The following is a 25,850-nucleotide window of genomic DNA, read 5'->3' as shown; positions in this document are numbered from 1 at the left end:
ATCGTCTGTGAGAAATTGTCATCTCATTAAAACCTTCTTGGCCTGTCTACGTCTGACTCTGACCTTATGTCTGAGATGCGTCACTGATTACCGCCATCACAGTGTTGTATTGCTGGGTTGCAGCTGGAGCACACAAACAGACACAGGCCTCCAGTGGCAGACTAAAGTGGCAGGATGAGGATAATGTGTTCCACATGCTGTATGGGACGTGTGCCAGGAGATCCATGTGATGTCTTGTCTGGGATAAACAAGTAAATCAGAGGGAGAAAACACTTCATTGTGCCCATCTGGGCTGACCATAGCAAACAAAATAAATATATGAATGCAGAGCACAGCCGCAAGGTCTAGATGGCCCAGATAGCCTTGAAGTTAAGTGAATGGAACTGTGCTGGTTTTGTGAAGGCTGTTTACACCGTAATTGATTTGCTTTGTAGAGGAATGTGTTGCCTTTATGTATCCATGACAGGGAGGGCCTATGTCTGAGGAAAGTGTGAATCCCAGAAAAAGAGAAAATACACTTAGCAAGCTACTTGATGATGATTGATGGATATAATAATTAATTGATATATTGCAGTGAGCTCAGATTGGTGGATAAGGTGTCTGGAGTGCAGACAGGAGAAATTAACCCAGCTGGAAAGGGCATATTTTATTTTATAAAGCAGTTTATTGCTACTTTCCAAATTGTTCATGCTACTTTCCAATTAGTTCAAGTTAACTGGGTGTAAATAGTAGGTTTCTGGAGTCTATTGGCTATAGTTTATACTTACTTTTCACAGTATTCTCTTATAAGGAATTAGTTATATGTGGGTCGTTCCACCAATTAGGTGCCTTTGGAGTAGTGTAACTTGGTGAGAAAAAAAATCGGCTTTATTTCACCTCATTTTAACATTCAGTCATAAAAAGCACGTTCCCATCTCAAGAGGTAAAAAAAAAATACTATAGTAACTGCCTATTAAGTGCCAATTAAAGTTGACCATAACACGTTTGACTACTTCCTCTTAAATCATCCATAAATCCCCTTGTGACAGGGGAAATGGAAGCTTATTTTGTGCAACAGGGATGGGCAATTGAATGCAAGCGTCACAACAAAATGTCAATCGTTAAAACATTTCTAGCCTGTCTATCTCTGGGTAACAGGATTACTGTGTTATGCTCAACCCGCTCAGGTTTCCACCACAAAACACCAGAAAATGTCCAAAAAGAGTAGAACCAGCTCACCTGCTTTTATACTATGATTTGACTATTAGATGTTCAATGTTTCTTTTGAAAAACAAATATTTAAAAAGGAATCGTTTCACCATATTAAAACGAGAGTTCAGTTCATGTAACAGGGTTGACCTTAATATGAGGGACAGGTTTTTTTTCAACTTTAAAATCAATCATTAATAACATTAAATAAATAATCATCTTTGGAAATGAGTTTGTCAAAGCAGCAAAATAACTAGGGCTTAACAGTGATGGTGAAAACTTGGATAAATGTTGGGGTTAAGATCTTCCTAAAGTCACAGAGGATACACAGAGTGAAATGTCAAAATGCTGCATTTTGGAACTTTAGCAAGTCTATTCATGTAGAAAGTCTGACTTATTGAATTGACCATGTGGTCTATATTAAATGTAGACTCCGCGAAATGACGTTGCCATGTGCAGCACCGAAGATATTGAGCGATGAGCGAGACGGAAGACTTTGCTCTCACACATTGTATCTGCACACGCAGAAGTTAAACCTCGCACTTCAACACCTTAAATTGTTGTGGAAATTGACACATTAAGAATGACCTTGGGGTCTTCTAAACACTTCAACATGTTCTAGCATCTGCCCCCTTCCTTTCTTAGTCACAGCAGTAGATTACACCAAAATGATGGCAACTACCTTAAGTAGAATACCAAACTATAGCCATGGGAAGGAAGTAGGGTGCTGATTGTGCTGCAGAATACCCTGAAAATGAATATATATATATACACACATATATATATATATATTTTTCTTCACAAAAGTAGTGCACCCGGCCTTTACTAGCTAGTCCTGTATTAGCGGACCAATATAGCCTTCTGTAGCACAGCCCCCCCCAAAAATGTACAACGCCACAATATATCTCAGTTTATTGCATACATCGTGCATGCATTGGTTTGCAATGCTGGTGCGGTAAAATAATCTAGTCCAGTTTAATGAATTACAGTGTAGGATAATCCAAGTATAAACTATGACACAATGTAAATGGAGAAGACTGAAAAGTGGTTAGTGACAGATCAAAAAAGTCTCCATGTGAAAGGAGGAGTTGTCCATAATGCTATCATTCAATGTCCTTTATTTACCTTGTTCGTAATGAGCACGGTACGGTTGCATTTTGGCTTTGTTTAGATGGATGAAACCAGTGGCATACAGACACCACCGGCTACAGACCTACCACAGATTTTACTTGCAGTGGTGAGGTTCTATTTGTTTAGATGACGGAGCGCAAAATATATGTAAATGACGTCATCATTTCCTCAATCAACGTTTGTACCGGCAGCCTATTGAGTAACCTATCATGGCTCCCCAACCCTGTTCCTGGCATGCTACCATCCTGTAGAATTTCACTCCAACCCCAGTTGTAACTAACCCGATTCATTTTATAAACCAGCTAATTATTAGAATCAGGTGCGCTAGATTAGGGTTGGAATGAAAACCTACAGGATGGTAGCTCTCCAGGAACAGGGTTGGAGAGCCCTGTATAAAACATGATTAAAATGCATCCTCCAATTGCAACGTCTACCAATGCTCACACACGTTGTCTCAAGAAAATGTTATACAGTGCATAGCAAAACATTCTAAAAACCTGTTTTGCTTTGTCATCATGGGGTATTGTGTGTAGATTGCTGAGGAAAAAATGTATTTAATCCATTTTAGAATAAGGCTGTAATGTAACAACATTTGGAAAAAGTCAAGGGGTCTGAATACTTTCCGAAGGCACAGTATTTTTAGTACCCTAACACCAAATTAGGCATACCTCATTTCAAAATAGGCCATCATCACTGTCAATCATGAATGATAATTATTTACGCTTTACCGGTGAAGCTGCATCTGCATGCCAATCATTTGATTGATCTCAATCAGTTTCATGCATTTCGATCTTCTTGAATTACTGTTTCATGAGCGAATTAGAGCAGATGATGTTAACAAACTATAAAGCGTTCTTGAATTTTGTTTCAATCAAAGCATGATGTATATCCTGCATAGTGGCTCTGAGTTTTGGCACGTGATCATTTTTTGGGGACTATTCAGCTTCAGCTAACCATCCTAAAATGTCATTAGAAATTAGGTGTTTTGGTGGAACAGTAATATTATAGGCCTGCTATGCTATTCTGTTCTGTTATATTAAATTCTAATGAATCGTTATGTGATCTTGCAAGACATTGATTCAGCTTTGATCCAACTTTACTAAACGAGCACCATTGTGAGAAGTGATGTCACGTTCCTGACCTGTTTTCTGGTGTTTTTTATGTGTGTGATGGTCAGGGCGTGAGTTTTGGGTGGGCAGTCTATGTTTTCCGTTTCTATGTTGGTTTTGGGTTGCCTGGTATGGCTCTTGATTAGAGGCAGGTGTTTTGCGCTTTCCTCTAATTGAGAGTCATATTAAGGTAGGGTGTTCTCACTGTTTGTTTGTGGGTGATTGTCACTGTGTCTGTGTTTGTTACACCACACGGTACTGTCTCGTCTCGGTCGTTTATGTGTTCCTCGTTTCATGTAAGTTCATAGTTTAGGTCTGTCTAGTTCGTTTTGTTGTTTTGTAAAATTATTCAAGTGTTCTTCGTGTGTTTAGTTTCGTCTTGTTTAATAAAGTTCATTATGTATTCACAACCCGCTGCGCCTTGGTCAACTCACTCACCGAAAGAGAGCCGTTACAAGTGAGGATCTTCTGTAATGATAATAATTATAATAATAAGTGATGAGGACTATTAGGCGTAGGCAACAGATCTTGATGAGTGTTATTTTAAACGATTGGAATGCCCTTCATGGTGCTGAAAGGACTGCGCTAAATAAACTTTGATTCGATTAGCTTGAACACATGGTTACAATACACCCTATTACAGAATAAAAGAAAACAGAGGGCTGAACTATGAATTCATATAATTTATTTGCAGATATTTAATCATCAAATCAATGGATGAACATAAGTAGTGAACATAAATCATTATTAGGTAGAAGGAAATTTGCAGGAAATTTGTTTTAAAACAGCCATAAAATGTAAGGACCTCAGCCAGACAGGAGAAGCAGGTACGGGGAGTCAAACATTTATTCAGGAACGGACAAAGAACACGACAGGAGCAGCGTCAGCACACGGGTAAACAAGGACATATGACAAACATATGGGAACAGACAGCGAACAAGACCTGGCGATCCGGCTGAGTCCCGACGTGGGATGGGCTCCTTCCGAACCAACCGGGGCAAGGAACCTCTCGAGCCAGCTAGTGCGTGGAAGCCCGACGAGCTGGCTAGGCACCCCGGTTCCATCGGCGGCGACCCAGAACCAACGTCTCCAACAACCGGAACGCCAGTACTCCCCAATGCTTCGTGTGATGGCTTTGGGATTCTGTAAGGACCGACGCCGGACAGGAGAAGCAGGTACAAAGAACATGACAGGAGCAGTGTCAGCACACGGGTAACAAGGACATATGACAAACATCAATCCCGAAGCAGGGAACAGAGCTAGGGAACAGACAGTTATAGGGAAGGCAATAACACAAGTCATAGAGTTCAGCTGAGTCCAATGAGCGCAGATGCGCGTGACGGGGAAAGGCAGGTGTGCGTACTGATGGTGAATCGATTGCGTAATCCTGGGGAGCCTGGTGCCCTCGAGCGTCAGGGGGAGGAAGAGCGAGAACAGGCATGACAATAAAATCAAGCTTTTGGTGTGGTATATTCATGTCTCTCAATGAACTAGAACCTAAAAGCATTATTACCTCCAACTTGGCCCAATTCACATTTCCAATTTCCCACCCTGACATAGCCTACCTTAACGGGCCCTGCGTCTCAACCAATAGTCAATATAGGTTAAAGATCCAAAGCAGAGCTACAGCAACTTGGGCTTTACGGTGGCCACTCTGGTTTGGGTGACCTCTGCAGAATGGTGCCGCTGTAACCAAGTGGTCACATATCGTTCTGGGTTCCACTGCGCAAGAGCAGATCGGTGGAGTTTTATAAACATCAAGGCACACAGGTGATTTCTTTTCTTTTTTCTATACGTTCTGAAGTTGTCAAGCCTCTAATGGGCCTCTGCATTGCACACATGTAGCCTACAGTTATTCATAATTCACCAGAAGAAAGGGAAGAAACCACTATTTACCCACCTCTAGGCTGCTGTAGTCTACATATTTATTTGGTTTGTCATTCTATCGTTTTTCATGAAATTTGTGGTAATTAAATAGAATTGATTTAGAATTGATCAGAATTTATTTTCATGCTCCCTCACGCTCCCCCAGCACTACACACCTGATTACTTGTGAAGCTAAGGCAGTTGCACTGCACTCTTTCATCAATAAAAATATATATTTTGGGGGGAGTAAATTATTTGTTGCGACCCCCCTTCCCCCGCAAATAAAATCGTAGCACCCCTAACTCCGAACAACTTCCCGTGGCTATGCACCAAACCTATTGTAAGATGCCGCTTTAGTCAGGAGCTGTCTGCTCTGCCTTCAATGAGGTTTCCCAATCCCAACAACAAAAAATAAATCAAGTTTATCACTAAACAGTATCAGTCAAAAGTTTGGACATACCTACAGTACTCATTCCAGGGTTTTTCTTTATTTTGACTATTTTCTACTTTGTAGAATAATAGTGAAGACATCAAAACTATGAAATAACATATATATAATAATTTGGTACCCAAAAAAGTGTTAAACAAATCAAAATATATTTGAGATTCTTCAAAGTAGCCACCCTTTGCCTTGATATAGTAGGTTTGTCCAAACTTTTGACTGGTACTGTATTTTGGCTTATTATATATTTGTTAATAAAAGTTCATTATAGCTCTATTGTTTATATTATCAAGCATTCAGATGGCTTTTTATAGTCTGGATGCAAATCTAATGCTTTAGCCAAGTTCTTTGTCATGGGTTATTGAGCTTATTAGGAAGGGGTTCTCTGGGCTGCGGGCACAGTGACACCCATCTGGAACCATGTCACGGTGGTGTCTCCTTTTCCTGTGTCGGCCAGAGGAGGGAAGAGCCCTGCGCGCTACAGCACAGTGTAGCCTTGCTAGAACTACAGTGCAGATGATGCAGGCTTGCGGTTGCCTGTTGCAACAGGCACAACAACAAGTGCCCAGGGGAGCTGCTGTCAACAATGTGGTGCAGTCAGGTGTTTCTCTAGCGTTGTCAAAAAGTTGTGCGGTGGTGCAATAACATTAGTCATTAGTGTGACTGACTGTTGTAGTCCAACAAAGCTCCCTGTTGTCTGAATTATCTATCTAAAATATTATTACTCACGTGATAGAATATATACATATTTGAATGATATCTTTGTCTTGGACTGTGGCCAGTAGTTTTTTTCTAACTGACATCCGGCTTTATATTTGTCTGCGAATTGAAGTTCACGTCAAGTCCAGGGATAGTCCTGTATGGCCAGACTCAGGAAGAGTGAAGATCCAGGGGTTCCCCATTGGAAACCCCATGGAGCGTTATCTGTTGTTTTTGCAGTTTGTTGTTGTTCTTGTTGTTGATGATGCATGGGATGGCAGGGCTGGGTAGCTAATAAGGCTGAATTTAGTGATGGCAGCTTCCTGTCTCCAACAGGAAGGATGAAGGGGGCTTATCACAACCACATGGCTGGACATGCTGTTGTGGTGCCTGTGCAACAGGATGTGATGTGTTATGGTGCCTTGGTCATTAGCAGAATGGTGACACTCACTCTGGCTTCATATGACCTCCTGTCCTTCAGCTGTGAACCAACACAGCTGGGTAACACTTCAGACGAGTTTTAATGAGAGAGATTGACACGTTTTTATATTATTGTTGTTGTGCTTTTATGCATTCCCTTGAACTCAGTGAGAGGGACGTCAGCGGTGATGTGAACAAAATACGCACACACACATTTCTCACACACACATATACCCCAAAAGCGAACTTTAATTTAGCTGAAGGATCTTGAGGGTTCAGAGCAATGGAAAAAGTAACACCCCTGTGGTAGCCTGTTGCCTGGGAGACCATGTGACGTCAAGCGAGGCCTGCTTCAAACAGCTGGGTTTTGTGTGTGTGTGTGTGTGTGTGTGTGTGTGTGTGTGTGTGTGTGTGTGTGTGTGTGTGTGAGAGAGAAGTGCTGCTAGGAGGGAGGGACCCACTTTCTTATGCATGAGACAGGAAGTGCAACACTTTTTACATCCCCCCTCTTTTAGGTTGTATGAGGCTGACCCTAAAACTCCATGGCAGTGCAGAGAGCTTAGCCTGGCTGGTTGGGTACCCACTAAAGCAGGGGTGTCAAACTCATTCCACGGAGGGCCTAGTGTCTGCAGGTTTTTGTTTTTTCCTTTCAATAAAGCACTAGACAACCAGGTGTGGGGAGTTCCTAACTAATTAGTGATGTTAATTCATCAATCAAGTACAAGGGAGGAGCGAAAACCCGCAGACACTCGGCCCTCCGTGGAATGAGTTTGACACCTGTGCACTAAAGGGAAAGTATCAGTGGACTCCTAAACAGTGTTTTTGTTTGCTATCTCACTCTGCCGAGATAGAAAGGCAATTGCATTTCTTAAGTGGCGTGTTGGCGGTTGTACTCTACTTTTAGCCGTGGAGATTCCTTACTAGTTCTATATCTATGCCAGTTGTGTTATGAATGGTTTGTGAGTAATTGCCACTCACTCAACAACCTTGTGTTTAGAATTGCTAAACCTGTTGGATCCCCTTGTATAGCTGATGCTGCCTGCCACACAGTTACCTACAGTGACATGTCGAACTCTAGTAAATAATCAGAGAGGTGCTGCTTTGATGCTCTCTGCATAGATGTCTTCCTTTAAGGTGATTCATAGAAGTTGATTCACAGCCTCTCCTTGACTTTTATGTCTATAACCACCTCCCATTTTACCAGCACAGTATACTATACACATACAGGATCTTAATTTGACCGGTTTCAAGTAGCAGAAAAATAATCCTGCAGCAACTGGAAATGTGGATTATTGTGTGGATTATAACCAATGGACATTTTTAAGGGGATTTATACATTTTTTGTCTGAAATGTTAAAGTGGAAATAACAAACTTTATAAGCCTTTTTAAAACTTAAATACACTACAAGTTAGCCTTTCCTGCTGTGCAGGACATTTCATGCAACAACAAGGTGATCAAATTAAGATCCTACATCTGTAGGTATAGTAGATGAATCTTATCCCCGGTGCTAGTTCACTGGAATGTCTAAATCTCACTGTTATTGAAGGAACAGCAATAGTGTGCATCAAACAATTCTCATTACATTGAAGCAAGTAATTTACCTAGCATGGGACAAAAGTAGGACATTGAGTCCTCTAGTCTAGTCTATTGTGTGCATGTATTCACTGCAGGTTTGTTATTTTCACACGTTTCCACATGTCTACATGTCTCTGGGTATCAGCATTATAAAGAGAAGGCATGATGTCAGAAGAGGCCTGTTAAAGGATTCCCTTGTTTATGGCCCATTGCCAGTAGATAGGTCTCTGTCTGTCTGTGGAGCTAGGTCTCTGTCTGTCTGTCCTGCTTCTGTATGGTTACTGCTGTGATGCTGCTGTGGGAAGACTAAAGCTGGATGAGCTTAGGTCACATTCTCCGGCTTTGCACGTGGTTAGTATATAGGAAGCAGAGTTTTAACACGTTCACTGTTATTACATTCTACAGAACGTTTCACCTGAGGATTAGAGATGAAAGTATACTTAAGTGAATTCATTCCTCATTTAGTAGAAGAGTGGTGAGATCAATACCATACAGTAATATGACAGAAACCTTTTGCGTGTTTGAAGAGTGGCTGGATGGACCTGAACTTTTCTCAGATAAAGGTCAGACAGACATATACATAGATCTTATTGGCCAGTGGAAAGTGTCTTCTTCTTATCTTCACAAGATCTATCTTTTTTTGTCACTCAATCATTTTTTGGTCGCAGATGTGGAAAATACTGTCGCCACCAACGAGCCCCCACCACTTTCCTGTCTCTCTGACAGAGGTTCCTCTTCAGGGGTTAAAAACCACTTCCTCCCTGTGCTCGGCGCTGTGTTCAGTGGAAACTTTAACAACACCAATGAGGTCGAGGAGTCGCTGAAGAGCGGCATCCCTTTCCTCCTGCTCAATATAGAACGCTGCCTGGGTCTATTTTATCAGAACAATAGCACGACGCAATGAGGTTACGTGCTCTACCCACGATACGGTTCTGCCTCTTCCGGTCCCCAACTAACAAACCTGCTGGGGCTTTTGATAGCGTGTATGTAGAATGGCTGGAATGGAGATAGAGGGATGGACGGATGAGAGAGGGGTAGAGAAAGAGAGAGATCTTCTGGCCCATGGCTGTCCTGAGAAGAGTGGCTGAAGATGTTTCACACCAAAAACAATTTAGTCAGGGCCCCTGTATACACTGGATGCCAAAACATAGGTGAATTCACTACAAATAAATGTTTGCAGTATAATAGGGTGTTTGACATGTATTCACTGGGGACATATATTCTCTGGGATGGACTATGTTGAGAATGGCCGTAAACAAATCCCAACCCATCATGGCTGTGGTTTATTCACAGTAGGATGGCACAGTCATACAGGATTATCGGGAGAAGGGAGGATCTGTGGGCCTTTTATGATGGATGAAGACTGTGGAAAGTTTGTTGAGAGGTTATACTGAGAATGTGCCCATGGCCTCTGCCCTGCTGTGTTGTTTGTTTTGTTATGGTCTATTTTGACTAGCACTGGCCATGTGATTCTCATCACTGAACCAGTCCATTAAATGACTGTGACTGATGCGTTGAGGAGCACTTCATATCCCAATTAAAGTGATAAGATCCAAATGCCATGAGCTCGACTACAAATCACCAGATCTTTCTGTACTGAGGATGTGATTGAGGAACAAAGGGCACAGTGTATGTATTTGGAAGCACAAAGGCCCTGAACGAAATTAGCAAAATCTACTTTTGATCAACAACTATCTACATCTATTATCTCCAGAACAAAATTAATGCTGCTTGCCTGCTGTGCTAGGATGAGGGTTGCAACGCTACCGGTAATTTACTAAAGTTACCGGAATCTTCTGTAATTTTGGTAATTAACAGAAAAATCTATAGCAATATATCGTAATTTTGGTAATTTATACTTGAATAGGTCTTAAAAAAAGATTCATAAATAGTATTTATTTTTATTTTTTATCTGTGTACATATTGTCCAGGAGTTTCTAGTAGATAGACCATATGGTTCAAGAGAAAATAGCCCAATTAATGATGAAAACATCTAATCGACACTGATATTATTTTAAATAAACTCTTCCACTACTGACTTTTTTCACAACTGCCACCAGTTTGAAGCCAAGACATTGATAACAAATATATATTGACAGGGGCGCAACTTTGGTTTTAGAAGTGGGGAGGGCATTTTTTAAATATTTTTTTTATTTAACCTTTATTTAACTAGATACAGTGCATTCGGAAAGTATTCAGACCTCTTGACCTTTTCCATATTTTGTTACGTTACAGCCTTATTCTAAAATTGATTAAACAAAAGCCCATAATGACAAAGCAAAAACAGGTTTTTAGAAATTGTTGCAAATGTATTAAATATAAAAAACAGATATCAGATTTACATAAGTATTCAGACCCTTTACTCAGTACCTGAAGCAAATTTGGCAGTGATCACAGCCTCGAGTCTTCTTGGGTATTTTGGGGGGGGAATCGAAAGCTAATTTCCTGCATTTCCACACAATCCAATATGACCAATGGCCCTTCTAGCTGTCTCTATTTAGAACAACAAAAAGTAAGCAAAAATGCCCCCAGTCACCAAGCTAGGTAAGAGATCATTGTTAAATATGTTTGTTGTGGGAAACTCCTACAGACCACCAAGTGCTAACAGTCAGTAGCTGGATAATGTGTGAAATGCTAATGTTAATGTATGTGATATATGTGGTACACTTTCTGGGTGATTTAAATATTGATTGCATTTCATCAAGCTGCCCACTCAAGAAAAAGCTTCAAACTGTAAGCAGTGCCTGCAACCTGGTTCAGGCTATCAGTCAACCTACCAGGGTAGTTACATTACAGTTAAATCATCAACATGTATTGATCACATCTTTACTATTGCTGCAGAAATTTGCTTTAAAGCAGTATCCAAATCCATCGGATGTAGGAAAACCAAAGTTCCAAAGGCTGGGCCTAATATAGTGTATAAGAGGTCATACAATAAGTTATGTAGTGATTCCTATGTTGGTAATGTAAATAATATTTGTTGGTTTGTGGTGTGTAATGAGGAGCAACCAGATGCTCCACTTGACACATTTATGAAATTGCTTATTCCAGTTACTAATAAGCATGCACCCATTAATGACTGTAAAAACTATTAAATTCCCGTGTATTGATGAGGAATTGGAAAAAAAAATATTGTTGAGAGGGATGAGGCAAAAGGAATGGCAATTACAGATTCAGTGTGAAAAGTAGGGAATTAGCTAGGGAAACTGACAAATCAATAACGTTACATTGCTATACTGACTCTAATAAACTCACATTGCACAAAAAAATAATTATCGGTCTTCAATCGTTTAGCCGCTGGTTTCATCATTTGATTCAGGTCTAGTATGAATGAGGCAAAAATAATAACTTTACCTACCTTTGGCCAGCTCATTCAGGTCTAGTATGAATGAGGCAAAAATAACGGTACATCAACTGGCGAAAGCTAGCTAAGTTAATTTACTTCTGTTGAAATGGGACAGAAAGGCTACAAAAGATTTAATTTCCATACAAACAACAGCTGTTAGATAGCAATAATAGCCCCCTCATATCATTATCTGACAGATAGCTACAGGCTAGAGCTGAACTGGCTGTGGTAGCTAGGAGCTAGCTAATTCACCTCAGTCAAGAGGGGATGAAACATTAGTAAACTAACGTTACATGTCAGTTACACTACTAGCTCAGCACTGAGAATAAACACTAGTTGATTTTTTCCCCTGTTAAGTTACAGTGGTTTCCTTGCCATCTACATCAGTCAAATAAAGAGTAGCCAGTTTCTGCTCTGCTTGCTTTTACAACTCGGAGAAAAGCGCAACACATACACACAGACATCAGCTGCCTCTGTTCATCTCTCCCATGCTGGTCTTATGCGCCAGCCTGTCTGCACGCTGTGTGGTGTCCTAAATCCAGCCGGTTGAAACCTCCAAACAGTCTACCCAACCGCTCTAAGGTGCCCACATGGTCCTAAAGCACACTGACACCATTTTTGGTATAACGGTGCAATGATAAAATAGAGCGGGACAAAAATGCAATTTCTGAATGTGTATGTGGTGTGGGGTGTGTCCCCAATTAAAGTTGCGCCCCTGCATATTGACATAGTAAAATAAATACAAGTGTGTAAAAAAATGATATTTAATGCTGAAACCTTCATATTAAACACCAATGGTATTCACTAAGTTGATGATTTATATTTAGGAGAATGTTTTACAGCTTTGTCATTCTATTTTAAAATGTTTAATCATCTTATTTAATTATGTGATAATGCCATACAGAGGGTCAGAGATAATTACAGACACCTGTGATAGTTTGAAGTACCACTAGATGTCTTGTGATAGAGTCCTTGTAAGTTCCCAAAATTCTGGTAGTTCACTGGTAAACTTTGAAAGTTTCCAGTAATATACCCTCGCTTTGCAACCTTAACTAGGATACAATGGCAACTTGCTTATACCTCTATTTATGCCTGGCACTAGGTGAGTGATTGTTTACCCAGGGTGCATTGCTGTAGCACGGTGGATATGGTAGTAGGAAAGTATTGTGGTTTCACATGGTGCTAGTTGTGCTGTACTGCACTGAGCAGACTCTGATATAAGTCTTCTTACCTGTTATCTGACTGTGAGGTTGGCGCCAATGTTTGTCCTGTCTGTGAAATTAAGAGTTTAGATGTACAGACAGAAACTTGGGCTGATCAAATCATTCAAACCACATCACCGGGAGCCACGATCTGGAAGTAAACGTTGTGTGTAACATTTCTGCTTTTTGAGAGCACAAAGCAGGTTGAGAAAATAGAGAGAATGTATGCATAAGAGTTGCAAATGAGTTGAAGGACAATTTGCCCATAACCTTAACATTTAACTAACTTAGTTTGATTATGACCAATGCCCACAACTGTGACGTTGTCAAAGATACCCAATGATGTAGACTCAACTCATCTGAATACCTGGTGTTTGGCCTGGTACAACCTTATGTCTTTAACTAAAGAAATCTATTCAACCTCTGTCGAATTTAGTAGATCATTTGCGTATGTAAAATGGCCTCAATAACATAATTGAAACAGATTGATACAGCAGAAACTACTCCTCAGTAGTATAGTCATGTAAATCTGTCTCTAAGTCTGCATGCAAATACCTGATTATCATGTGGTACGAGATCAAACCCTTTTCAGCTCTGCCTAATGACAGAGAGTGCATGGCCTCTAATGTCTGTGAACACAATGGTTCATTATATAATGCAAATAATACACAACTTCATAGGTACCATAAGTATTCCATCAAAGATTAAATGTTGCTAGAAAGTAAACAATATATTCCACAAACAGGGCACAATATGCTATGATGGAAGTTGTACCAATAAAGAAATTCCAGATCACTTGAATTGATCATTCTGTCAGAGTTTCCCTCAAAACACCGCTCTGCAGTGCTTGGCATGGCTGCCAGAGTGGGTATAAGGAGAGGTATATTATGTTCTTCCTACATTTTATCTAAGAGGAGATCATTATTTAGTCCAGAGAGGAGTAGTAGAGTTGGGGGAATCCATCATTCTAGGAATACAGGAAAAGGAAGTCTCACAGGGACAAATCACCCAAAATACGTCACACCACCACAGTGACCTCCGATCCTCTCTGAAGACAACCCCAGAGACTCCTCAGGAAAGGAGGTTATGTAAATAGCCTATATATTATGGACTGCATTTGTCCTCTCTCTCTCTCTCTCTCTCTCTCTCTCTCTCTCTCTGTGTCTGTGGTTAGCTCACATACTTAAAAATGTATTCTAGTACTGTAGTTAGCTAAACCGTATGCTGTATCTGGATTATAAGAGCCATGCTAACAGAATCACTGTGTGTTTTATGGATTTAATGCCAGTTATAATATCTGGATATGAAAATAAACAACGATAACACAGCTCTTTTACTACCAAGTGTTTGCCAAGTATAAATACACTGACATTAGACAGAGCTGGGATTCTGTATGTTCACTGTGTGTTGTTGAGTGTTGGTCGGGGTGTTTGTCTGTCCGTCTGTTTGTCCCACCCTGTCCTGACGTGTGTCTAACATGCTGCAACCTGAGCAAACTCGTGTTTATGCAGTTCCCACATGTTTGTGATTTGTGTGTTTGAGGAACTGGTGATTTGCATGGGCGAGCAGGACACACAGACTCAGCCCGGCCACAGGCAGCAGGGCCGTGTGGACGGACGCCGGGTGGCCACTCAAGTGCTCACTCTCAAAGTCATACCAGCTCATTTGCATGGCCCTGATTTTGGTTTTCCAAGGTGGCTTTGTGAAACAAATGAGCCATAAGCCTGGTTGTCCTGCCCCTGTGAAGACTCTGATTATAGCAGGCAGCTATATCTGGAGAACCAGAGTGCAGCATCCATCCATCTGTCACCATGTCGTCTTTTGTCTCTCACATGTGGAGCCTGATTGTCCCTATGCTGGGTGTTGTCTCAGCATCTATCCTCCTCTTCCTCAGACAGCTGCAGGTACTGTAACAAAAACATGCTTTGGCTTTAGAGGATAGATTCTACTGAAGTTATAGTGGTTTCCTGCTACTGTATAAAGAGGTGTTACTCTCATTTATTAAACCGTTACCATTACAATTATGTGTTCTATATGGTTCTTATCTCTGTCCTGATAAAACGTTATCATGGTTTGAAAGTTATGTTGAGTGGTCATTGGATGTAAAAGGAATTCAGTGACAAGTACCTCAAATTTGAATTGTAGTGCTTTTAGATATGAAGAAATTAGTTATGCCTGCAGTGCTTATATATTTAAATCCGCTATGCATTGTTGTGCATGTGCTCCTATTTATTCAGCATGGGAAATATTGAATGAATAAAGGCATAACAATTCTCTGTCACAAACTTCCATTCATTCTTTTGACCACCCATCCTGACTTGATCTCCTCCCTCCCCATCCTCCCTCTTCCTTCCCTCTGTCCCTCCATAGCAGTCACTCCAGTCAGTTCCTGTCTCACAGACTTTTCCTGCATCCTCTGTTTCCCATGTCTCCACCTCATCTCCATGGCTCCACTGCTTCCTCCAGACTGACTTGTTTTAATCCGTCTCTCCAGTCTGTGAGGGGACTGTCGGTCTACTTTCTCTCCCCGCTCCTCTCCCCCTTCCCCTGCACCCTTCATGTTGGCTCGGTGCTGTGGCCCAGTACCTGTCGGTCTGTGTTAATAAAACAATATATATATATATATATGTATACTGTATATGTATATTTATTAAGGTCCTTCCTAGTTTTCAGATTTAACATTTCAAGCCATTACACATTTCATAATTCACAATTTCAGACAATTTCAGACAATCTCATGGATATTTTTACACTGCTCAGAAGCAGTGCTTCTCAATCCTGGTCCCGGAGACCCAAAGGGTCACTAAACACTAATGTGTTTTTAATAACTCCCAACCATATCCCAAGCCACCGCGGCCTGGTTGGTTCTGTTTCCCATCAGCCACCTTGATACAGACCAGAACCCCCAGTGTCTGAGCTGAGCTGTGAGAGATGTAGATGAGTCACTCACTCTCCTTTCATCTGAACACACATAAATATGACAGAACACAGAGATACCTTCTCTTTAAACCGTTAACTCTAAACCTTTAAACCGTTAACTCAAAGGGCGAATGGTTTCACAATTCTCCAACACTAATGATGAATTGGGTTTTTTAAGGGATATCTTTTGACCAGAACTAGGTGGAGCCGTTATATTGTAGTCGCTACTTACTGTAGCTACACTACTTTCTCACTATGGATGGAGTAGCACCAGGAAAGCAAGTGCTTATCTGATTATATGTCGGATGTGTGTATACATGTGCATGAAAAAGATGACGCTGCACTGGATAGCAGCCGTTTCACAGGCTCCTGACCAATTCTGCTATTTTTTTTATTTTTTTTATGCTGATCTTTTTTTGTACATAATGTCTCCGCCATCATTTCCTATGACCGAAAACAGCTTCCAAACATCAGAACAGTGATCACCAACCTCAATTTGGATGGAGATTTCTACTTCAATGAGTTGCCAGCTCTGGATGTTCTGCTGACTCCGGACCAGGCCATAATCCCCGGGACTCAAAAGAGGATGCGACGGCGAAAGAGAGGCAAACGAGCTGGCATTCTGATAAGACTTCGTTGGCGAGAAAATAAACCGCCTCTACCCTTCGTTCTATTGACAAGCGTACAATCACTAGAGAACAAACTAGAAGAGCTCCGCTCAAGACTGTCCTATCAACGGGACCTGAAGAACTGTAATATTTTATGTTTCTCTGAGTTGTGGCTGAACAAGGACATGGATAATATACACTGAGTGTACAAAACATTAAGAAGAAGAACTTTCCATGACATAGACTGACCAGGTGAATCCCGGTGAAAGCTATGATCCCTTATTGATGTCACTTGTTATTTTTCGTAGCTGTCTATTTACCACCACAAACCGATGCTGGCACTAAGACCGCACTCAAGGAGCTGTATAGGGCCATAAGCAAACAAGAACATTCACATCTGGAGGCATCGCTTCCCATGGCCGGTGATTTTAATGCAGGGAAACTGAAATCCACATTTTTACCAGCATGTCATCTGTGCAACTAGAGGCGACAAAACTCATCATTATCTTTACTCCACACACAGAAACGCATACAGGGCTCTCCCTCGTCACCTTTCTTTGGAAAATCTGACCATAACTCTATCCTCCTGATTCCTGCCTACAAGCAAAATCTCAAACAGGAAGTACCAGTGTTGCGCTCCGATGAAACGGATGCTATGCTACCGGACTGTTTCGCTAGCACAGACAAGAATATGTTCCAGGGTTCATCTGATAACATTGAGGAGTTTACAACATCAGTCACTGGTTTCATTAATAAGTATATTGACAACGTCACCCCAACAGTGGCAGCACATATCCCAACCAGAAGCCATGGATTACATTCAAGAAGCGGGACACTAATCCAGACTCTTATAAGAAATCCCGCTACGACCGTCAATTAGCCATCAAACAGCCAAAGTGTCAATATAGGACTAAGATCGAATTCTACTATGCCGGCTCTGACGCTCATCGGATGTGGCATGGTTTGCAAACTATCGCAGATTGCAAAGGGAAATCTAGCCGCGAGCTGCCCAGTGATGCAAGCCTACCAGACAAGCTAAATGCCTTCTATGCTTGCTTCAAGGCAAGCAACACTGAACCATGCATGAGAGCACCAGCTGTTCCAGACGGCTGTGTGATCTCACTCTCTGTAGCTGATGTACATTCGCAAGGCCACGGGGCCAGAAGGATTACCAGGACTTGTACTCAGAGTATGTGCTGTCCAGCTGGCAACATGTCTTCACTGACATTTTAAACCTCTCCCTGACTTGGTCTGTAATATCTACATGTTTCAAGCAGACCACCATAGTTCCTGTGCCCAAGAATGCCAAGCTAACCTGTCTAAAAGACTATCGCTCACATCTGTAGCCATGAAATGCTTTGAAAGGCTGGTCATGGCTCACATCAACACCATCATCCCAGACACCCTGGACCCACTCCAATTTGCATACCGCCCCACATGACGCAATCTCTATTGCACTCCACCCTGCCCTCTCCCTCCTGGACAAGAGGAACACCTATGTGATAATGCTGTTCATTGACTACAGCTTAGCGTTCAACACCATAGTGTCCTCCAAGCTCGTCACTAAATGCAGGACCCTGGGACTGAACACCCCCCTCTGCAACTGGATGCTGGACTTTCTGACGGGCAACCCCCAGGTGGTGAGGGTAGGCAACAACACATCCGCCACTCTGACCCTCAACATGGGGGCAGATCGAGAGCTTCATGTTCCTCTGTGTCCACCTCACAAAGGAATGGTCCACACTAGGGCTGACCCCATATACAGTGGGAAGAACAAGTATTTGATACACTGCCGATTTTGCAGGTTTTCCTACTTACAAAGCATGTAGAGGTCTATCATTTTTTTATCATAGGTACACTTCAACTGTGAGAGACGGAATCTAAAACAAAAATCCAGAAAATCACATTATATGATTTTTAAGTAATTAATTTGCATTTTATTGTCCTTTTGTTCGATTAATTCCATCGATATATATCCAAAATGTCAATTTATTTGGCGCGTTTGATCCAGAAAAACACCGGTTCCAACTTGTGAAACGTGACTACAAAATATCTCAAAAGTTACCTGTAAACTTTGCCATAACATTTTAAACTACTTTTGTAATACAACTTTAGGTATTTTTTTACGTAAATAAGCAATAAAATTGAAGACGGGATGATCTGTGTTCAATACAGGATTAAAACAAACTGTAGCTAGCTTTCTGGTCATGCGCCTCTAACTAACAGTACACCTCAAGTGACCCTCGTTCAAGATGTCCGTATTTATTCATTACACAAAGGAAAAAACCTCAACCAATTTCTAAAGACTGTTGACATCCAGTGGAAGCGGTAGGAACTGCAAGAAGGTCAATTGGAAATCTGTATTCCTAATGGAAACCCATTGAAAAGAGAGTGACCTTAAAATAAAAATCTGAATGGTTTGTCCTCGGGGTTTCGCCTGCTAAATAAATTCTGTTATACTCACAGACATGATTCAAACAGTTTTAGAAACGTCAGAGGGTTTCTATCCAAATCTACTAATAATATGCATATCTCATCTTCTGGGGATGAGTAGCTGGCAGTTGAATTTGGGTATGCTTTTCATCCAAACTTGAAAATGCTGCCCCCTATCCTAGAGAAGTTAAGGAGCGCGGTTTGGCGGGTCATGTTCGGAAGGACGCATAACTCGACCCTTGCCTCTCCAGAGCCCGTTGGGGAGTTGCAGTGATGAGAGATTATTATAATGTCTATAATTATAATTATTGTTATAAAAATGGTTTCTACAGCTGCACCATTGAGAGCATCTTTACTGGCTGCATCACCGCTTGGTATGGCAACTGCTTGGCATTCGACTGGAAGGCGCTACAGAGGGTAGTGCGTATGGCCCAGTACATCACAGGGGCCGAGCTCCCTGCCATCCAGGACCTCTATACCAGGCGGTGTCAGAGGAAGTTCCTTAAAATTGTCAAAGAATCCACCCACCGAAGTCATAGACTATCTGCATTGACCCTTTTTTGCACAAATTATTTTTGATTCATCACATACGCTGCTACTGCTTATTATCTATTCTGTTTCTTAGTCAATTACCTATATGTACAAATCTACCTCAATTACCTCATACCCCTGCACATCGACTCAGTACTGGTGCCCCGTGCATATAGCCAAGTCATTGTGTATTTATTCCTTGTGTTATTATTTTTCTATTATTTTTCTCTCTGCATTGTTGGGAAGGGCCCGTAAGTAAGCATTTCACTGTTAGTCTACACCTGTTGTTTACGAAGCATGTGACAAATAAAACGTGATTTAGATTTTACTGCATTTATGAGTGTACTGTATATCTGGTGTGTGTCCTCTGTGGAAATGGGTGTGATGTTATTACTACATAATAATACTTGCACTGCTTACTTTTTTTTAGACAGAGTAACGTCAGGAAAGCATTAAAGCATGTGGTCATCTAATTGCGTGTGATTGGGCTGTATCTCTAATGTTTGTCATGTGAGGGTGTGATTGTGTTGCTTTTATGATCGTGGGTAGTTGAGAAACACGTAAACAGGCCTAAGGGGAAAGCTCACACTCAGGCCTGTCCCTGGTGCTGCTGTTATCTGATGGTCTGGCCCTGCCTCTTCCTGAGTGCCACTGCTACGCAGCTGACCCCTGGTTCAGTCAGTTTCCACCACGTGAAACAGTGTGTGTGTGTGTGTATGTGTGTATGTGTGTGTGTGTGTGTGTGTGTGTGTGTGTGTGTGTGTGTGTGTGTGTGTGTGTGTGTGTGTGTGCGTGCGTGCGTGCGTGCGTGAGTGAGTGCAGCATTTGTGTGTGAACCAACCCCTAGCCTCCCAGATATTCTCTTACATCTACTGTGAAGAGCAGTATGAGTGGATCTCCCCAACATTGGAGCACAGCTCAAGTGATGGAAAAAACTCCAGTGCCTTTTATAAACTTCTTAATGTAACTTAATCTACTTAATGAAAACAGATATTTCCATCTGGGTGCACGTGCACTGTTCAAAGATGGTCATATACCTTGTCATCACATCTAGATATAGATTGTTCCATGGATGGGAAGTTGCTTTGTCATTGTTTTTTCAAAGTCAGACGAGAGAATATAAACATGGCAAGTATAGCCAGTCATCTGAGAGAAAATAAACCAAATATCTCTTAATTATGTGGAGTAAGATTTCCCAGCAATTATTCAAGTGCTGAAGTGCGTTTTAATGGTCTTAACTCTTAAGGGCTGCTCTTAAACTTCTCACTGTGTTTGCCAGAACGGCTGTTGTTTGTGCGTTCGTCCTTGCTTTTGTATGTGTTTGAGTCCCTGAGTTCAAAGTGCACCCTGGCTCAGTGTGGGAGAGCACCCTGAATGGTGTGTGTGTGTTAGCTCACAGTGTGTCTTGGAGAGCACTCTGCTGGCTCTGGTGCTTGGGGGGGGGGGTAAAGGCTTCCCTGGCCTTGGGCCGAGAGAGACCAGAGTGCTGTTGTCGGTTGGTGGCTAAGGGAAACCCCACATCCATCCGAGGTGGAGATCAGCTAGCGGAGTGAAGAATGCACTGGCCATGCCAAAACGGAAAATTAAAGAGAGCTCTCTCAGGGACGTCCAGTGAGGGGGGAATAACATAATGTTACCCATCGGCAGAGCACAGCAACTAGGCTAGAACTCATCCTGAAAAACACACTGCCGTTAACTGCTATACGTGGGGCTCATAATGCCTTGGCGCCGACCCTTTGCACTTAGTTAGATTGAGACCATCCTAATGATTTGGCAACAGCAGCAGCAGACTCCTTAAACCTCTTCTCTGTACATTTTTAAACATGTTATGACCTTAGATTCCTTTGTGAACAAAGCATTCGACACACAAGGTTGTCTTTTACCAACACCAGATAGCATACTGCAACATTTTCTCTCATCTTCATGGCAAAATGTGAAAAATAGCAGATGAGCTATAAAACAGCACAACGTGTTGAATTGCAGGAAGTTAGCTTTAAAACTGCAAAATGTACTCACAGTCTCATGACAAAATGTATAAAATAGCATTACAAATCTGCAATTTTTTCTCTCTGCCCATGGCAAAATGTGTTGGAATGTGGGAAGTTAGCGGTTTTCCCCCCAAAAATCTGTTTTCCCCCCAAAATGTTTTTGTTGTTGTTGGTTTTTGGGTGGGGGGCCCCGTGGTGGTAGGTGTTCCCCAGAACACAGCAAGGACAAGGTAACAGGAAGATTACCTTTTAATGCCACATGGTACAAAGACTATTCATGGCTGGAATATTCACAAAGCCAGGACTCACCAATTGTTTTGTATGCAGACACTTTTCACTACCCAATGTCCCTCCATCTGCCTTCAAATTATCCTAGAATCGTCCCTGATTTCAGTGTGCTGCTAAGCCTCACCCAAGGCAGCACTTGCCATGCAGTCAGATGTGTATGTCAGTCACCTTTAGAGCACAGCCTGGAACCAGTTACATATACCCTCAAGCTTCAGTAGCAGTAAGTGAAATATTACTCCTGGACTAATTTACAGTTTCAATGGAGACTCCCTGACTCTCTCTCTCTAACAGGCATTTATTCAGTCCTCAGTTCAGCTCAGACCACACTGAACCCTGAGGTGTCCCAATGCCATAATGACCATAAAATGTACATAGGATATCATATACTAAGTTGATCATATAGTTGAAGTCAGAAGTTTACATACACTTAGGTTGTAGTCATTAAAACTCGTTTTTCAACCACTCCACAAATTTCTTGTTAACAAACTATAGTTTTGGCAAGTCAGTTAGGACATCTACTTTGTGCATGACACAAGTCATTTTTCCAACAATTGTTTACAGACCGATTAATTCACTTATAATTGTCACGTTCTGACCTTAGTTCCTTTGTTTTGTCTTTTGTTTTAGTATGGTCAGGGCGTGAGTTGGGTGGGTTGTCTATGTTAGTTTTTCTATGATTTTCTATTTCTGTGTTTGGCCTGATATGGTTCTCAATCAGAGGCAGCTGTCAATCGTTGTCCCTGATTGGGAACCATAGCAAAACCAAAACAGGTAGCCTGTTTTCTGTTGGGTTTTGTGGGTGGTTATTTTCAGTATTTGTGTGTCTGCACCAGACAGAACTGTTTGGTTGTTTCTTTGTTGTTTTTGTTATTCAGTGTTCAGTTTTGTTTATTATTAAATATCATGAACACTTACCACGCTACACCTTGGTCCTCACCTTCTTCCACCGACGACAGCCGTTACAATAATTCACTGTATCACAATTCCAGTGGGTCAGAAGTTTACATACACTAAGTTGACTGTGCCTTTAAACAGCTTGGAAGATTTCTGAAAATTATGTCATGGCTTTAGAAGCTTCTGATAGGCTAATTGACATTATTTGAGTCAATTGGAGATGTACCTGTGGATGTATTTCAAGGCCTACCTTCAAACTCAGTGCCTCTTTGCTTGACATCATGGGAAAATCAAAAGAAATCAGCCAAGACCCCAGATTTTTTTTTGTAGACCTCCACAAGTCTGGTTCGTCCTTGGGAGCCATTTCCAAATGCCTGAAGGTACCACGTTAATCTGTACAAGTAATAGTACGCAAGTATAAACACCAAGGGACCATGCAGCCGTCATACCGCTCAGGAAGGAGACGCGTTCTGTCTCCTAGAGATGAACATACTTTGGTGCGAAAAGTGCAAATCAATCCCAGAACAACAGCAAAGGACCTTGTGAAGATGCTGGAGGAAACAGGTACAACAGTATCTACAGTAAAACGAGTCCCATGTCGACATAACCTGAAAGGCCACTCAGCAGGGAAGAAGCCACTGCTCCAAAATCGCCATAGAAAAGCCAGACTATGGTTTGCAACTGCACATGGGGCAAAGAGGAAAAAGGGGGAGGCTTGCAAGCCGAAGAACACCATCCCAACCGTGAAGCACGGGGGTGGCAGCCTCATGTTGTGGGGGTGATTTGCTGCAGGAGGGACTGGTGCACTTCACAAAATAGATGGCATCATGAGGGAGGAAAGTTATGTGGATATATTGAAGCAACATCTCAAAACATCAGTCAGGAAGTTAAAGCTTGGTCGCAAATGGGTCTTCCAAATTGACAATGACACCAAGCATACTTCCAAAGTTGTGTCAAAATAGGTTAAGGACAACAAAGTCAAGGTATTGGAGTGGCCATCACAAAGCCCTGACCTTAATCCTATAGAAAATTTGTGGGCAGAACTGAAAAAGCGTGTGCGAGCAAGGAGGCCTACAAACCTGACTCAGTTACACCAGCTCTGTCAGGAGGAAAGGGCCAAAATTCACCCAACTTATTGTGGGATGGTTGTGGAAGGCTACCCGAAACGTTTGACGCAAGTTAAACAATTTAAAGGCAATGCTACCAAATACTAATTGAGTGTATGTAAACTTCTGACCCACTGGGAATGTGATGAAATAAATAAAAGCTGAAATTAATCATTCTCTCTCTATTTCACATTCTTAGAATAAAGTGATCTAACTGACCTAAGACAGGGAATTTTTACTAGGATTAAATGTCAGGAATTGTGAAAAACGGAGTTTAAATGTTTTTGACTAAGGTGTATGTAAACCTACGACTTCAACTGTACATTGACAACCAAGTTTTGTGGTTTTCATAGTTTACAGGTGGGGGTCTGAGATAAAATATACCTTCCAGTATATTTAGAGTCGTGATATTCAGTCTAACAAACAGCTGTCATTTAAGACAAAAGTTAAAAGGTGGCTTTTTAGATATTTAACTTATTAAAGAGATATTCAATATTAAAGAAATATTATTAATGTCAAACTCTAGAATTGCAGGAACTTTTTAATGTAAATATTCATGTGCATCATTATAATAAAACTCAGTATTCATCTTTTGTGTCTTGATTTAAATAAATATGCATGAGTGCATCATTCTAATACAACTCAGTATTTTGTGTCTTAATATTTGCCTTGAAATACCTTCATTAATGATGGTGACGACTTATCCTTCCACTTATACTGTGTTTTTAAAATACCCCTCCATATACCCCTCAAGAGAGGCATCATAAGTCATGTCAAGTCATGTGTAGAATTGCAGGAAATGTGTTTTAAAATGTCAAAACAAATTCTGGGGAATCCCCGGACACCCCTTCTACTGTTTGCCCTTCTCCCCTCCCAATATCAACACCACAATTTTGCCCTCGGTTTCTATTATTCCTGTGGTCTGTAATAATTCTGTGGTGTATGCTAATATTAGTTAAAAATGTGCGCCTGATTGTGACCATCTCTGTTTTAACCATGAACTGCAAAAATAATACACTCAACTACATTAGTGATTGGCAGGAAAAGGAGTCAAATGTTAAAGTGTGGTGGGTTGGATTCTGAATGGATAATAAATGAACACTGACATCCATGCACAACAGAGCACTGTTCTGTTTTTTTCTCTTGTAATACTACAGTGTTTGCTATGAAAACAGACTGAGTACTGTGCAAGGAACAACACAGTGCAGGTTTACTCAAGGCATCCTCTGTTTGCCATCCATACAGCACAAGTCATGGAAGAAGATCAAGAACATGGTCCACTGGTCTCCGTTCGTCATGTCCTTCAAGAAGAAGTACCCTTGGATCCAGCTGGCGGGTCATGCAGGTAAGCCTTGACAACGCTGCTTCCGGAATGTGGGGATTCTGGGATAAGGCTATGGAAGGAATGTGTGTTCTGTGTTCCGCTCTCCTTCTCCCGGCTGGATTGGATACGCTACAGTGACCGTTGTGTTTGGAATTCAAATATAGTCTCATGCTAAGCATCAGGATATACTTGTACATCATATTTTCAAAGGCTCAGTACTACAATTATGGCATAGCTAAGAGTTTCATAATATTAGTATTTACTTTAACTAGGCTATCTGTAATTGAATATTTCACTCAGAATCGGATAAGACCTTTTCTTTAGCAACAGGACCAAACAATGTAAACCAGGCCTACAACCTCTACTGTAGTTTGTCTAAATGTTTTTATTACATGTGATGGTTCCTCTCAGGCAGTTTCAAGGCGGGGGCTAACGGGCGGATCCTGAAGAAGCACTGTGACTGTGAGCAGCGCTGCCTGGACTGGCTGATGAATGACGTGCTGCGACCCTATGTACCGGCCTACCACGGAGACGTGGAGAAGGACGGGGAGAAGTACAACCAGATGGACGACCTGCTCTCTGAGTTCGACCTGCCCTGCGTCATGGACTGCAAGATGGGCGTCAGGTGAGTGTCAGACACTGGAACGACACACTTTCATAGGCAGGTGCATCTCTGCGTTGAAGTTGCAATTAGGCACAGATCGAATCTCAGTTTACCCTGTGGATATCCTAAACTAAAGTTTTAGGGGGTTAAATCAAAATCAGACTGTTTTACTAGCA

General features: G+C 41.5%; 2 protein-coding genes across 2 annotated transcripts in view; one reads left to right on the top strand and one right to left on the bottom strand.

Annotated features, from left to right (window-relative positions):
• LOC129825136 (inositol-trisphosphate 3-kinase B-like) overlaps positions 1 to 25,850 on the top strand; it is a 41,569-nt gene that overhangs the window by 5,502 nt on the left and 10,217 nt on the right. Inside the window, exons 3-4 of the mRNA XM_055884962.1 lie at positions 24,992 to 25,091; positions 25,482 to 25,695. Of these exons, the coding sequence (XP_055740937.1) occupies positions 24,992 to 25,091; positions 25,482 to 25,695 (314 nt within the window). The remainder of the gene's footprint in view (positions 1 to 24,991; positions 25,092 to 25,481; positions 25,696 to 25,850) is intronic.
• stum (stum, mechanosensory transduction mediator homolog) overlaps positions 4,097 to 25,850 on the bottom strand; it is a 73,746-nt gene continuing 51,992 nt past the window's right edge. Inside the window, exon 3 of the mRNA XM_055884963.1 lies at positions 4,097 to 4,571. Coding sequence (XP_055740938.1) covers positions 4,474 to 4,571 — 98 coding nt within the window. The 3' untranslated portion in view covers positions 4,097 to 4,473. The remainder of the gene's footprint in view (positions 4,572 to 25,850) is intronic.

This window comes from Salvelinus fontinalis, chromosome 27 (genome assembly GCF_029448725.1).
Source record: "Salvelinus fontinalis isolate EN_2023a chromosome 27, ASM2944872v1, whole genome shotgun sequence".
In the NCBI taxonomy this organism is placed as follows: domain Eukaryota; kingdom Metazoa; phylum Chordata; class Actinopteri; order Salmoniformes; family Salmonidae; genus Salvelinus; species Salvelinus fontinalis.
Note: the sequence above shows the minus strand (reverse complement) of the source record. Positions and strands in the feature narration are given on the sequence as shown.